General features: G+C 40.2%; 1 protein-coding gene across 1 annotated transcript in view; it reads right to left on the bottom strand.

Annotated features, from left to right (window-relative positions):
• Positions 1-12,826, bottom strand: part of LOC121694351 (putative monooxygenase p33MONOX) — a 37,587-nt gene extending 24,761 nt beyond the window's left edge. The window contains exons 1-4 of the mRNA XM_042074490.1: positions 12,635-12,826; positions 9,221-9,304; positions 4,730-4,917; positions 4,423-4,540 (exon numbers count right to left, since the gene is read on the bottom strand). Of these exons, the coding sequence (XP_041930424.1) occupies positions 4,423-4,540; positions 4,730-4,917; positions 9,221-9,248 (334 nt within the window). The 5' untranslated portion in view covers positions 9,249-9,304; positions 12,635-12,826. The remainder of the gene's footprint in view (positions 1-4,422; positions 4,541-4,729; positions 4,918-9,220; positions 9,305-12,634) is intronic.
• Positions 12,827-15,669: the final 2,843 nt, after the last annotated feature.

The raw sequence follows: 15,669 nt of genomic DNA, 5'->3' as shown, positions 1-15,669 counted from the left end.
ATCCAAGTTAGAAGTCATGTGACCTACTGTATAGACTATTTTGTATACTGTATAGACTATATTGTACATAGAAAATTTTCAAAACAAACGATACTTTGAAATGAAAATGAATCGGACTTTAGCATAATGCTCCACATAATATCGACTTTAAAACTTATTTTGTTGATATTGTGTCCCCAAGTTACCATTAGTTCAATGTTGTTTTCTGTGCCACACATGTTTGTTTATGCAGTTGAAAGGGTCTATATCCGGTCTAAGATGCTGTAGCAGCCAATAACATAATAATTTTGGCTATTTTTAATGTAATAAAACCCTTATAACATTTCTGAACCAATAACGTAATAACTTGCCAATGTATTAAGTTATTACATTATTGGCTGGTTATTACGTTATTGGCCTGGTAAGAAAAAACAGAACTTTAATAATGTAATAACTGTAGCCAATAACATAATCATCTTGTTCATTTTTAATGTCATAAATTGGCTATAATGTAATAATCCACTGTAATTGGCTCATTCACTCCCTCACTCTCCACCTCAAGCTGGTGTGTGTGGTGAGCGTTCTGGCCCATAATGGCTGCCGTGCATCACCCAGGTGGGTGCTACACATTGGTGGTGGTTACTAGTGAGGTCCCTCCATCCATGTGACGCGCTTTGAGTATCGAGAAAAGCGCTATATAAATGTAATGTGTTGTTGAACTAATAACGTAAGAATTGTTTGGCTGGTTATTAAGTTATTGGCTTGGGGGGGAAATATTTTAATAATGTAATAACTGTTTGCCGATAATGTAATAATATAAAATCACTCTATTTATTGGTGTCACACTAATCTATTGTCTCTTTCAAATACCTGCTTTAAGACCTGACCATGAACACACCTACACACACTCTCTCATTCTTCCAGTAGATGTCCTTAAATTTGTCCAAAGGCTACATGACTAAGCATAAGCCAGGCGTTCATCCATCAGTTGTCCTTACTAAATAACTCTTATATGTATGCTGAGACACTGTTGTGTCCAGCAGCCTTGTAGAGCTTCATAAAACTAATGGAGCAGTCATTCTCTTTGTCCAGTTCCAAACTCTCTGCAAGTGCCCCTCTTATTTACAGGTTGGGATGAAATAGTTCAAGTAGTAGATAGTTCAAGGACATAAGAGTGAGACCCGATATGTGACTGACATATAGATATATATGACATATAGATATGACTATAGATAGAGAGATAAATCAGTAATTCTTGATGGATTTCTGATGGTAGGTACTAAGCTCCAGGCTAATTGCCAGCATCCCCTACCATGTCAGCAGAGGCGGATTAAGGTGGTCATGGGCCTCTAGGCTACATTTTATGTGGGGCCCCCCTCCCCAAATTTGTTTTTCCAGTTTTATTGAGTAGCAATGGCAAATCGGCGTCTGCACCTTAAGTTTGTGATGTTTTGCCTGGTGCGTGAACTCCAAAGGTTGAGTACAGTAGAAAAAAGCAGAGGCGCACTCAAGGGCTTGATTCTAATACAAATTTGTATTGAGAGCCGAGGTTTTTTGAACAAGTCTACAGACAAAAAACTGGGAAACAAACGTTTCGGGCTTAGCCCTTTATCAATGTCTCCATTATGAAATGCGTCACAGGGCGTTCATTATACACCATAATCCAAGATCCACATAAGTGCTTATCGCATCACAAAAAACATGACAGAACCAGTTCTTCTGCGATAAGCACTTATGTGGATCTTGGATTATGGTGTACACTGCTATCTTGAATCCAGATGTGTATACATATTGTCTGTATATGTTTTTAATGTTAATTGCACATATGGTTGTTTTTTGGTTTTGGGTGTAGTTTATACGATTTGTCTTTTGTGTTGACATTAAGTATTACGGTAATTAACACGTCACGGCTATAAAAAACCTGAACGCCCTGTGACGCATTTCATAATGGAGACATTGATAAAGGGCTAAGCCCGAAACGTTTGTTTCACAGTTTTTTGTCTGTAGACTTGTTGAAAAAACCTCGGCTCTCAATACAAATTTGTATTAGAATCAAGCCCTTGAGTGCGCCTCTGCTTTTTTTCTACAGTTTTATTGAGATACACTACAATTACAACACCCTTATAGAGCAACATTGAACACAAAATGGCAACATCACATTAGGCAACATAACATTGAACCACCAAATATTCACACAACATCATTGCAACGTCCATCCAGCAATAGCTAACACAAATAGGCCTACTCACACCAAGCATCATCCTTACAGAGCAGCAACCACCAAATACTCACACATAAGAAGACAACGTCCCTACAACAACAACTGGCCTACTCACATCAGGTAGCATCCTTAAAATGCAGCAATTGAACCACAAAATACAAGATATCCTTGCAGACAACTTCCAACCAACATGAAACAAAAGCAATACAATATGCTACACCAGGAGACAGTTTATAATAATCGACAGCATATGCAATAATGCCACAGCAGTTATGAACCTACATATTTGTACCTTTAGACGTTTTTCTTCATTGTTTGGTAAAATCCAATTTGTGCAGCATATCAATGGACATCAGAGACAGGTGTTTCAATCTGCATTGGCCCATTGTGGATGTTCATTTTTTTAACGAGTCCCAGTTTTGAAAAACAACGATCTCCACTATAGCATTGTTACAGGCAAAGTCATAAGTCACGGTGCACTTCCGAGCTGAATGTGATGCATGAACAGCAGCCTTTTCTGCAGGATCAGCATCTTACCTATTTATTTTGGGCCAGTGAAGTTTAAGTGTTATTCTCTTATGTAAATTTGAACGAATTATTATGGTTTTATGGCCAATCGGGCCCCCTGGCAGGCTGGCACACGTGGGGCCCCTTAGGCTGCAGCAATATCTAGCCTATGCATTGATCCGTGCCTGCATGTCAGCTAAGGGGTTAGTCATAGTCTGTTCTTCAGGGTTAGCTAGAAGTCCAGGTGCAGACTGAGACAGAACAGAGGGCTAGGTTCAGGCTGAGACAGAGCTAGATTCAGCATCTGACAGGGGGCCAGGTTGGGGGTCAATTCTGCATCACTGCCTCCTGAATGGCCTGTCTGAATATAAGGACAATTGGTCCATTTGAATCAGGAGTCTCCAACAGATAGTTCACAAGCTACTAGTAGCTCCCTAAAAGGTTCAAGGAAAAGGTTCATACATCTGAGAGCAGTGCTTCGTAAACCTTCATAAAAATCCAATCAGTGGCGTAATGATTTTTAGATGGTGTAAGATAGCAATTTTTGGATCATGCGCCAGACCACATTAGTTAATTGTTGGCAATTGCCACACCCCTGGGCGCAAGGTTTAATAAAAGAGGAGCGCATGGTGAAAAATCAACACTTGAGTGTAAGCTAAGAATAAGCTTTGCGTCGCACATTGTGCCACCTTGCGCCGGGTGCACGATATAGGGGCCTAAATATTTAATTGGTAGCTCTTGGCTATGTTCATTTTGTCAAAGTAGCTCTTGGAGCATAAAAGGTTGGAGATCACTAATCTAAACCTACATAATATTCCCTGTGTCATAAAACTTAGAAATAAACCTTAAAATAAATAAGTACAGCCCTAATTCCCAGGGGGAGAGAAAATATCTATGTCAGTGTGACACCATATAGAGTGATATTAGATTATAATACATACATGTATAATACATTAAATTAAACAACAAGTATTTTTTGTACCAAATCAATAATGTAATAACCAGCCAATAAGGTAATACGGTATTGCATTGTTGGTAAAAAATGGTTTATGGGCTTTATTACATTAAAATGATTACGTTATTGGCAGTTATTACGTTATTGGCTGCTACAGATGGTACATGATAACAGACACAAGGAAAGTAAGAATAAAAGGTCACAGTCAAGACTCTTGTCATCTGTGATTCCTCTGTGAAATGATTCACTTAATGCTCTATGTTCTAGACTTCTTCTTACCTCTGACTCATTAGTCAGGGATTATGTTTATAAGTATTGTTATTATTCTTGTTCATTATATTTAGTCTAATAATAATTGTTCTTTTTTGTTTAGGCCATATGACTTTACTATAAACTGTTCATTTCAATGTTAATATAATCTTTATTGGTGTCATTATAAAATGCTTTGGATAAAAGCTTCTGCTAAGAACCACCAACAAACATAACTGTAGGGTTACAAACAATGTCTAACTTTTTTATTGTACTGTGTGCAGCCAGTCAACTAGTCCGCAATGGTACAATATACTCATGTTTATGTTTGCTTATAAGACTTACATAACATAGTTTAAATTATGATCAGGAAAAGGCCAACATCAATAATTACATAGCTTGCAGCTTTCTTAACAACGGCCATGGCGCTAATTTAATTGAATGTGTTTGAAACACACTATGAATATGTAACAAACTAGAAATGTAAATATATAATTTGCTTTAGACTCACTTATCATGAGGGAGCTCATAACAGTTGTAGCTTTGGCCTTTGTCACTGGGATGGATGGCCTCACAGCAGGAGCACCAAAAATGCCTGTTTGTGCTGAAGACTTCCTTGATTCATTATCCTGGTGACGAAATACAGTTGTAAAAAAAATTACAGACTTCTGACTGAGTAGTTTCAATATGATGAAATATGGTTGACCAAAGCCTGCTAGTTAATTCAGAACAAAATAAATGCAGTTACACAGGTCTGTTTTTCAAATAAAACAATGCTATTATACAACATAGAAACCATTCTCCTGAAAAACAGTCACCTCTTCCAAATGTTTGAACTTCCTCTCTGGAATGATGGGGTTTTTCCAGAAGATTCCGTCAGTAAAGTCTGAGGGTGGTGAGTGCATAGGTGCATCAAGTGCCTCATCATAGTTGAAAATGCGACGACCCATTGCAATGGGCGATGATGTCCCACCCAGAAGACCTGCTGTAAAACCAGACTCCAGGGCTAAAAGGTAAACATAATGCACACCCTGAGTGATAAGGTAATCACATAGACATGCAGACAAGAGTATTTAACAGGCAGTATTAACAGACAGGAGTATTTAACTGTTTTTTAACAGGCAGGCAATATACTTCATTTAGGGGAATTTACGTATCCAGTAGCTTATTCAGACTGAGGGAAATAGATGTATCCAGTGGCTTATTCAGATTCTTGAGAGCACACGCACACGCACACACACACACACACACACACAAAAACTGGCAATATCCAAATGTATACTTTTCTACTCTCTGAAGACTGCAGGTATAGTAGATGTTTTATGTTCATGCAGATTAGCCTCACATAAAATTACTTACCAACTTGTTTTTAAAAGAAACTGTGTTTTTAAAACCTAGACTTTTATTTGTAGTTTTTTCGTTGACAATGACCAATTTTTGATACCATTTTGAATTTATTTGCCATAAAACTGTCTCAACCTTTCAACCAACCTTCTAAACATGCTGCAATTTCCAGATCACATGGTTTCCAAATCCCATTGTGGTCAAACTCAGAGACATTTCAGAGTGATTACATTTTCCAATTATAGTTAGAAAAATCAACAATAGAACATAAAAACTGCAACATTGTACATTTAAGTAAGTATATAAGTATATATACTCTTTTGATTCCATGAGGGAAATTTGGTCTCTGCATTTATCCCATTCCGTGAATTAGTAAAACACACACAGTACACAGTAAACACACAGTGAGGTGAAGCTCACACTACCCCGCCCACATTCCTACTGTTTGGGGATCGAACCGGCAACCCTTCGGTTCCAAGCCCGTAGCCCTAACCAGTAGGCCACAGCTGCCCTGCCCATTTATTTACAGCAAAGGTATGCCTGTTGTTTCTTGACTGCTGATACTATTTATTGTCAGTTTGTAAAGTTTAACCGAAGTAGGAAGTAACGTCAAAATCCTTTTAGGTAAGTCCCTCTACTCGGTGGCCATATTGTAATGCTTCTTGGGCACTTATCGGGCATCTATTTCGGCAGGCTTCACGACACCAACCTTGCTCCAGAGGCGCAAGGAGATTGGCACGATGTATTCACATGTCAACTTTTTTTGCCGCAGAAGGGGTGAGATATGTGTAGACCAGTGGTTCTCATAGCCATTCAATTTACTTGAAATTATAAAGTTGAGTTTTATCATTTTAAAACAGATGATGTCTACAGATGATGCCCCTTTTCACCCATAAAACAAGCAAATTGTGTCTATTTGCTCCTACCCAAAACTTCACTTAGGTCATGAAGAACCATTCCTACTACTGCTTATCTTGGCTTATTTGTTAGCCAGCTACCTGATGAATGTGTAGAAATGTTTGAGTCAGTCCATGTTGTCAAGGGACGGAAAAACCAAAACTGACAAAAGACGAAGTTGCACATCTGCCAAAAAACATGGGATAGAGGACCTGGCCACAACTGCAGAGAATACAAATGGCATGCTTAATTGTTACGGTTATGAGGGGGTCCTCGGAAAATTTCCCCCAAAAGGGGTCCTTGGAACCAAAAACATTGAGAACCCCTGGTGTAGACAACTGCCATATTGGCGTTACACTAACCCCATGCATTTCTATGGAGGATGTTTTGAGTTCTGTGTCTCTGTCGTGGGCGGGGAGGATGTGTATGTGTTGTGTGGGGACTGATTATGATATGGAGACCAATGTTATATGAACTGTTGCAGTTTTGGACATTAGTGTTATAGGGACTGTTGCAGTTATGGACATTATTGTTATATGGACTGTTGCAGTTATGGACATTTTGGACTCTTAGACGAGCAATGACAGTGTTGTTTGTGTGGTAGGATGCTTGTGTACTGATTCTTTTCCCTGCCCCGAAGCCTGCGTGGTGCTCTAGACGATTTCCCACACCCGTCAGCCTTGATGGGCAATCATCTGGCTACCGTGCTGGTTGGCTGGTGTGGTGATTGTAGCTCGGATAAGAGGCAGTGAGCGGCAGGACTGTGGGGGTGGAGTAGGGGAGAAGGCGAAGTCCTGCTGCCTGTTGCCTGCTGACCGCTGTTGGCTGACCGCTGCCTGCTGACCGCTGCCTGTGCCGACCACTGCCTGCTGACTGTGACTGCCGACGAGGACACTGAGCTGCTGTGGGCTATCTACGCTGGACGATCGCCACAGTAAAGGGAAGAGCTATTTGTATTCTTTTGTTAATTCACATGTCCATGTAGCTCACGATGGTGTTAGAATTCCAGGCGGGTGCTGCCGGACGACGAGATGGAGCCTGATCCGGAGGAGAGCCGCAGTCGAGTGACAACGCTAACTTGGAGTGTATCAAAAGTTTCAGCCGGGACTCAGTACTGCTTCCGCTTCCGTGGTTGAGGACTCCACTGGCGTGCTGACGTAAACATCGTGCCGCCGTGACGTCACCTTCAAGAACTAGGCTCACTGCCGATCCGGTAGCGGACTACATTTCCCAGAGGCCCCGGTTAGACTGATACCAATCCCCTTTGAACAGAGATTTATTGTTTTTTTATTTTCCTTTTGGCCTGGAGGATCCCGGCCAACGGACAATAATTTTCTTCTTATTCATTTTTGTGTTTGTGAATGTTGTGTCTTGTGTGCTGGTGGGCTGCAGTAACTGGGCAGTGGGTGGAGTTGTAGTGGGCAACAGTTAAGGGCCTTTTTAGTGTGTGGGCGTGACGTCACAAATCATTACTGTGTGCATTACTGTGTGCTGTGTCCATGGATTGTGAAATTATAATAGGTGGTGATTCGTGCTTATGACTTTTGAAGTGCCTTATGGCTCCGAGATGGGATTGACTACACGTGTGGTTTTGAGTGGCCAACCCTGAACATGTCCGCCCCTATAAGTTTTACCCTCCTGTCTAGAGTGGCGACCCATGTGTTATTATATGTTAAATAAATCTGTATTTTTACAAAAAAAAACGTAATCTCGTGTTGTGGTGTGTGTAACTGGGATCTGTTGGTACTTAAGGCTACTGGCCCTTGGCTGGTGACATCTCCTCATTAGAAAGTCTGGTAACGTTAGGAATCTCTGATCAATGTGATTGGTAAGGCTGGACCAATGATTCCAAATTTAACGCAACGTTTTCCCTCGGTCACCGTGCTAGTGTTGGAAATGTTTCCCAATCCTGAGTCTCCAGTTCACAAAGTGAATGAGTTTGGTTTTAACCAGGGTAGAAAACAAGGCCCAAATACTACATTCTGGCTCAACCGGTTTCAACACCTTAGTGAGAGGCGCACATTTATATGTGGGGAAGTACCCATTGTACAATGCCAGTGTGACCTGCACAAGAATAGTTGTGAGTGAATCCCTTAACGAGCCAACTGCCCCTGCCCAGAAGACAACAAGGTAACAAACTATGATGTATGATGCCCAATGATTTAAATATTTCAGATAGAGATACACCACAAAACAGTGCACTGCATGCAGTTAATATCTCTTTATCTTAACTAAAAATCAGTTGTCACAATATTTGAGACTTCTCTTGCAACTGAAAGAATGGTCAAAATGCCACTGAGTGAAATTAATATGGGTAAGGCTATTTGCACCTCTGGTACAATTAGCAGTGTATGCTATTCGTACCCTGGTGCAATTAGAAGTGAATTATATTTTTACCCCAGTGCACACAGCAATGTGTTCTATTAATACTCTGTCTGGTACAAATATCAATGTATGCTATTTGTACCCCAGTGCACACAGCAATGTGTTCTATTAATACCCCGTCTGGTACAAATATCAGTGTATGCTATTTGCACTCCTATGCATTTACTCTGGCATATTGATCACACAATGTGATGAAAAAAGAAAAAAAACGAGCAACATGTTTTTGTTGTTACGTCACAGGGTGAATAGCTCAGCTGTGTAATAGACACTCTAAATAAGCTGTTTGCATCAATGTATAGTTAGAAGTGGATGCTATTCGTACTCTGGTGTATATAGTAATGTATGCTATTTACACTCTGGTGCGTTAACTAGCTAACTGTTGCATTCAAAACTTCCATTTGAGAACCGATTTCTTGTTCAAATTGCAGCATGTTTTTTGTGCACATGAGCAACGTCTTTTTGTTGTTATGTCATAGGGTGTGAATAGCTTAGCTGTGTGGCCAAGGCTATTCGTACCAGGGGTGTAAATAGGCACTCCGAATTAATTTTCACCAGAAAAAAAACGACTGTCAAGGATGGACAATAAGTTATATAACAAGCCATAAAAAACAGAGTGGTCAAGAGTGCAAAGAGGGGTTCAATCAGTGAGGAGCAGAGCTTACCCCACCAACACTTTGACTTACCTGGCGTTTCACCTGGTCTAGAGCCCATCTTAATACAGCAAGTAAGACAACCCAAGAACACTCCTTAAGAGATACAGTAGGACTCTGTTAAGCGAGAGAGAATTATTACCATTTACACGTATTCAAAGTGGTTTAATCTAAAGGTTTACAATTTTATTAGAAATTAATCTAAAAATCCATGTGAAAATATGAAGAGTTCAGATGCAAAACCCTCTAAATCCGTCTGACCACTTTTCTTTCAAATGAGCATTTAAATTCAGGCTCCTATAGGTTTTTGCCTATAAATCGATATTTCAGACCATGAAGATAGTGGTATTTAGTGGGTTTAGAAGTTAAATTATTTGATTAGCGTATACTATGTGTGAAGAGCATCCCCTCACCATCTTTATCTCATTTTTGACATAGGTGGCATTTAGAGGCTTTTGCATCTGAACCCTTCATATGTACATTAATTTACCTATTCATTGGAGAAATTTAAGACTCTGGGCTAAACATTCTAGACCTTTCTTTAGGGGCAATATGTCCCACTCATCCTTTTTGGTTTACATGACTCAAATGAAATGAGCTGCATACAAACAAGTGACAGCCCATGAGCAAACGTCAAAGCTAGTTTCAAACTTTAAAGGTCACTCAAGGCAAACACTGACGGGATCACTGAAATATGATCTGCCAATGTTTACTAAACTATTGTTAGTTAGCCAGACATAGGCCTAATGCATACAACCATTGGCCTAATAATGCATAGGTCTATCCTCCATAATGATACCTCTACCTATGCTTTTTTAGGGCCCGTGCTAGACTGACTGCAATGCCACAATTTACTGCAGACTATGCACAATAATTAAACTAGGTTGCCATCTGAACTTGGATTTAAAACATTGCACTGGTATAGTCTTTATGTTCACAGAGTTGCACCATATGTCAGAGTGAATCTACCCAGGTGTGTCTGTCATGATAGGGGGCAGAATATGACATCCAACTGTTACTTTTATGTACTGATTTAAGACATAGGCCTACAGTAGGCCTATAATTTAAACTGGTTCATTACATGTAACCTAGAAGTTAAATCTGGATCAGACAATGCAAATTACCAGAGGAAAGCTGTCATGGGTCCAATCATGATGGCATGAAGATCCTTCCATACCAATTAGGAATGCAAAGTCTGCAGACATGTCAAAGTCAAGGCCCCCGGAATGATATTTGATTAGTATTAGAACCGGCCCGCAGGCCACAGCCGCCGGCTGCTGTTTTGCACGCACCAATACTCTATTCCCCACATTGCAACGGTAGCCCACGAAATCACTGCGGCGCCGCAAGTGGTCCTCGACTTCATTAGCCTATTCATCAGTATTCAGTCAGGGCAAATGTCAACTTTCAGCTACCCCCCTCCCCAGTGTTGTGCCTGAGCGCGTTGAACGAAAGTTCATGAACTCGTTCATATTTTGAGCGAACGTGAACTGAACGTACTGTATTACTACTGCCTGATGAACGTTACTGTGAACTCCTTCATTCTGGTGTCTGTGAATGGCACGCTCTTTCAGTTTAACTTCGTTGAATAGGGTGCTATATTTCTACAGAGCCTTCCACGCGAAAACCCGGCTAAAACACACCGTAAAAAGGCCTTAATATGGCAGCATGCAGGTCACCATTTGTCAAACTATGGGCAGCGGTCCGCAATGTGGACAATGGTCTGCAGAGTGAAATTATTCCTGGGCCATCCTCAGATAATTTGCTGCGCAATTGGTCAAGGAGCCGCGGACAGAAAAAGAAAACAAACATTTCTGCAATTAGTAGGAAATACTTGTTAATTTGGTGTCATCAAACATAGAGGCATATAATTAAGTCGTGGTATGAGCGTCAATGCATGCGTGTGCACTTTACTTTGGTAGCAAAGCTAAGCTTCAACCTATTGGAAGACTATTTAATTATGAAACGTCATTTAATAGAACGACGTGGATTTATGCTTCCATAAAAAACAGAGCACAGACTATAAAAAACACTGTTTGGCATTAAGTATCAAAGTCAGCCAAAAGCTATTAATTAGTCTTAGTTAAAGATCTCCAGATCAGTGATTTACGCATGATCTGATCCGCCATTTACCATTCACAAAAGCTGGTATTGTGTTTCCTGAATCCTTACATTCAGGCATTCAAATGAAATGTAATTAAATAGCATATAAATATTCTATCAGTGTATGATGCTGCTTGCATGAGGGAAACATCCCAAAACAACGGCACCCATATAACTGCTGTTGTTTTGAGAAGTATTTCTCATGCAAGCATCAAGCAACAATGCAAAAACAATTAAACTATTGTAGGCCTAATTATATTTTACATTAGTAAAGCAGTACTCTGATGTGCATGTTTTCACAAACTTTTGTGAACAATCTTAGCACTTTAAACATTGACTGTTTTGAAGTGCATATATAGCAATATAGTATAAAAATAATAATAAGTGTGATATCATTATGATAATTTGATGGGGGGTGGGGGGGGGGGGGGTCATGTAGGTGGGCCCTATGACCCCAAAGTATGCCTTGACTGGGCCTCAGGTCAAAGAAGTTTGAGAAAGGCTGATATAGACGACAAAGCAGCAAGGAGGCATCATATGATCATTTAAACAAGTTTTATGACAAGGTCTGTGAGGATGGGAAAAATCGTACATTTCTGTGCAAACTTTGCCCGCACTTCAGTCATAGTCATTAATCATTTAATCATTAAAAAAAATACAGTACACGTCTTGGTTCAATAGGTTACGTGCAGTCATTTTAATATGTTTTAATAAACATTGAACCAGTCCGGCCCTCGGCTTGTAGCAAATTTGTTTTTTTGGCCCTCTAATGTATTTGACTTTGACATCCCTGGTCTACAGTATGGTGTGGAGACTCACAGGCACAGCAGCTGAGGTGTAGACTACTGATAGAGTATTTTGGGGAACTGAGCTGTCACGAGTCTGACTAACCTTTCCTTAAATTTCAACAGTCAGCTATTTCCAGCAGGCTAACAAACAGGAAGAAACTTAATCTATATTCAACTACATTTATTATTGTTATTAGGCCTATTATCATTATTATAGTAATGACAATACTATAGTTTAATTATAGTTTAATTGCCCCCCGGGGATGAATAAAGTGATTTTGAATTGAATTGCATTGAATTGAATTGATAATATAGGCCACTACGCCTAGATATTTAAGTTGCCTGTGGCAGCCTATTAAGATTAACGCTAACATCACATCGTTATTTATCTAAATTTCCTCTCGCATATGCACGCTGATATTGACAACTGTTTACAATAGCCTAAATGTAGTCTATAACAGGATAATAGCAGCTGAAGCAGTTAGGTTGTAAACATTGCACATTTTGCATTAAATGAACGACACCGCCGTTAGGTAGGCACAGATTTCAACCTTACCAGTCTCCGGAATCAGCGTGACATTGGCAAGCTTATCTAAAAGTCCATGGACTGCCACTGACGCAGACTGTCGCAGTTGTTTTGTGTGCCTTGGAAGGATAAAACAAGCTTTGATCGACCCATCCATGACTTTTGGACGCACCGTGTCCGTGACCATGCTCACATTTTGTTGCAAGTGCACCAATCGCCTCAGTCTTCTTGGACTAAAGGCGGAAGTAAATGGGAGTTTATCAGGACGTGTCCAGCTGAAGCTACTGGTGTCACAGTACAGGCCCACAGTTTAATGTCAGTGAATGCGGCGTACGCTATCTATTGCAGCAACATACATTATTTCTAAAACGTAAGCAAAAAATGGATAGCTACAGGCAAAACGTCACCAAAGTGTCATGGGTTAACCATGTTGCAAAGGACATGATATGAACCTGAATTAAAATTATTTTAATTTTGATAGTAATCAAATTATTGTAAGTTTAATAGTAATAAAATATAAACTGCAATAGCTTATTGACTTTGAAATATTAATGCACTGCTTTGTGATAAGATATACTCAAAGGAAGTTTGTTCAAAGCCCATTTTCTTCTGTCCGCTTCGATTTCTGTTTTAAAATTATGTAGGCTATTTTTCAATTTAATACAATAAGAGTGTTTGGATGAAGTGATATATGGTGTTGTATGGTGTTCGAGCAAGCCAAAACAACAGCATAGAGTCTGAATTTCATCCAGAAGCTCGCATTATGCAATGTTTAAAACACATCATTTTTTTGTTTGTTTTTAATTAACACTAGGTGGCAGTAGAGTTTTGGAGGCAGTACTTGCTTTTATGTGAGTAGGCTATATCATTTTCTCTTAATGGTAAGTGTTAAAGTGAGCTACTCTGCTGGTTTGACCACATTAGTTTATCTTTTCTGCTGATTTGAGGGATTATGACGGCCAAAACACCACTGGGCTATGAATCATGCAAGGTTTTGATTAAACAATTTTAGTTGCATTCTATGGCTTTACAGTTAAAGATACACTATAAGATTTTCACCTTAATATAACCTTTACGAAGCAAATTTGATGGTAAATTAACTTGTAATAGGGAAATGGTTCACCTAGCATAGCCATACAGCATAGCCGTAGCGAGTCGCTGAACCTCTGCTCTCTCTCCCCTCCGAGTGCATGTTAGACCCTCTCTGCAGCCACACACCTCTCTGAGGCCCAAAGCAGCACCCACACACACCCAAACTCTGCTCTCTCTCCCCTCTGAGTGTGTGTTAGACCCTGGGCAGCCACACACACCTCTCTGAGGCCCAAAGCAGCACACACCATGCAACTTCAAGAATAGTTGGCCCGAAGACATCTCGTGAGAATCGTGAAACATTACCTTGTCAGTAGATATAGCTCTTTGGAGATAGTTTTTGCCTGTTGTTAATCCTTCATCTCCACAACAAAAGTACAGGGGAACAAGCCACGAGAGTATTTACAACAGCAGAGTAAAATATAAATATATCGCGACTCTAGGGGGAGCTCTACAGACAAGGTAGAATATTTTGCATGACTTATAAAAGTACGATGTATTGCGACATCAGATGCAAGTCAAATTTGTAGTTTCTTATGTCTCATTCCATCGAACTACAGATCCGCTACCCGATCTGGCAAACTTACATAGTGTGGTTATAGCCGATAGAGGGCCGCGAAGCGAATGCAGAATTGCCGTTCACCCTGTTACGAGTTGATGAACCACTGAAACGATTTTGGAAACATTATTTTAAGGTATAGAAAACTCTTTGGTGTTGCTTTAAGATGTTTCTTAAAAAGTTCATCTGATTGGACCATCCTTAGCGCAAGTGGCAGGCTGTTCCACAGGGCAGGACCATGGTGAGCGAAGGCTGCCTCCCCATGTCTCTTGGTCCTCACCCTGGGAGTAATTAGGAGTCTGAGGATCTGAGTGGCCGTGATGGAAGGTACGGTGAGGCAAGTCGGATAGATAAGTTAGTATAGCAAATAGTACACATGGAATTAAAATACTGCATAGTATACCTTTAATAGCCTAAATCTGTCCACCTGTAAGGCTGGGATTTTTTGGTTATCCTGGCTGAATTTAACCTTGACTTGGTCTCACAACAGATGGCACATAAGTTACCATGGGAATTTATTCTATTAAGCTAGCCTGGTCCTGACCAGGCTAACAGTCAGGCTTAGTTAATGTTAATTATGTTGTCTTATTGGTTTAGATAGATAGATACAGTAGATACTTTATTGATCCCCAAGGGGAAATTCAAAGCACTGTTTAGCCAGCTGTCACTCCGATCAGACCTCCATGTGATTTTTCAAAAGCTTAATTCCATGTGTACTATTTGCTACTGTATACTAATTTGTTCACAAAACACCACAGATACTCTACATAATGCCATTGTTTTCCTTCAGTGATGTGTCAACGATTCCCGGGACACTGAAAGACGGGACTTGTTGAGCATGTAGCCTCACAAGGATGATATGGAATGATTGTATACAGTGATGTCAGTGTTATTCTTATTTCACCTGTTCTATAGGTTTTATTGCGGTACCTGTTCTATAGGTTTTATTGCGGTACCTGTTCTATAGGTTTTTATTGCGGTACCTGTTCTATAGGTTTTATTGCGGTACCATCCTTGGGACCATATCTATATATTCCATCCAATACATTGGTGCAGTGAAAATATTTGTGGAGTCAAACTTAAGCACCCTTTTACAGACCCTGCATTAATTTGTTGTCATGGATAAACCTATGCTGCACATAATCAGCCAAATATGTAAATGTGGTCCTTGCCTTCTTTGTTCACATCTCCTCACATCCTCACTCTGCGTGTATGTTTTGTAAAACGTGTGAGGCTGAGTGTGTGAGTGTATGCAGATCTGGGCTGAAGTTTTGCTCCTGGGGGGTCAGGTTTGCTCCTGGGGGGTCAGGTTTGCACTCCTGGGGGGTCAGGTTTGCTCCTGGGGGGGGGGTCAGGTTTGCTCCTGGGGGGTCAGGTTTCACTGCATGCAAACAATTGCAGAATAATAGTAAAGGTG

Source organism: Alosa sapidissima, chromosome 20 (genome assembly GCF_018492685.1).
Source record: "Alosa sapidissima isolate fAloSap1 chromosome 20, fAloSap1.pri, whole genome shotgun sequence".
NCBI lineage: Eukaryota > Metazoa > Chordata > Actinopteri > Clupeiformes > Clupeidae > Alosa > Alosa sapidissima.
Note: the sequence above shows the minus strand (reverse complement) of the source record. Positions and strands in the feature narration are given on the sequence as shown.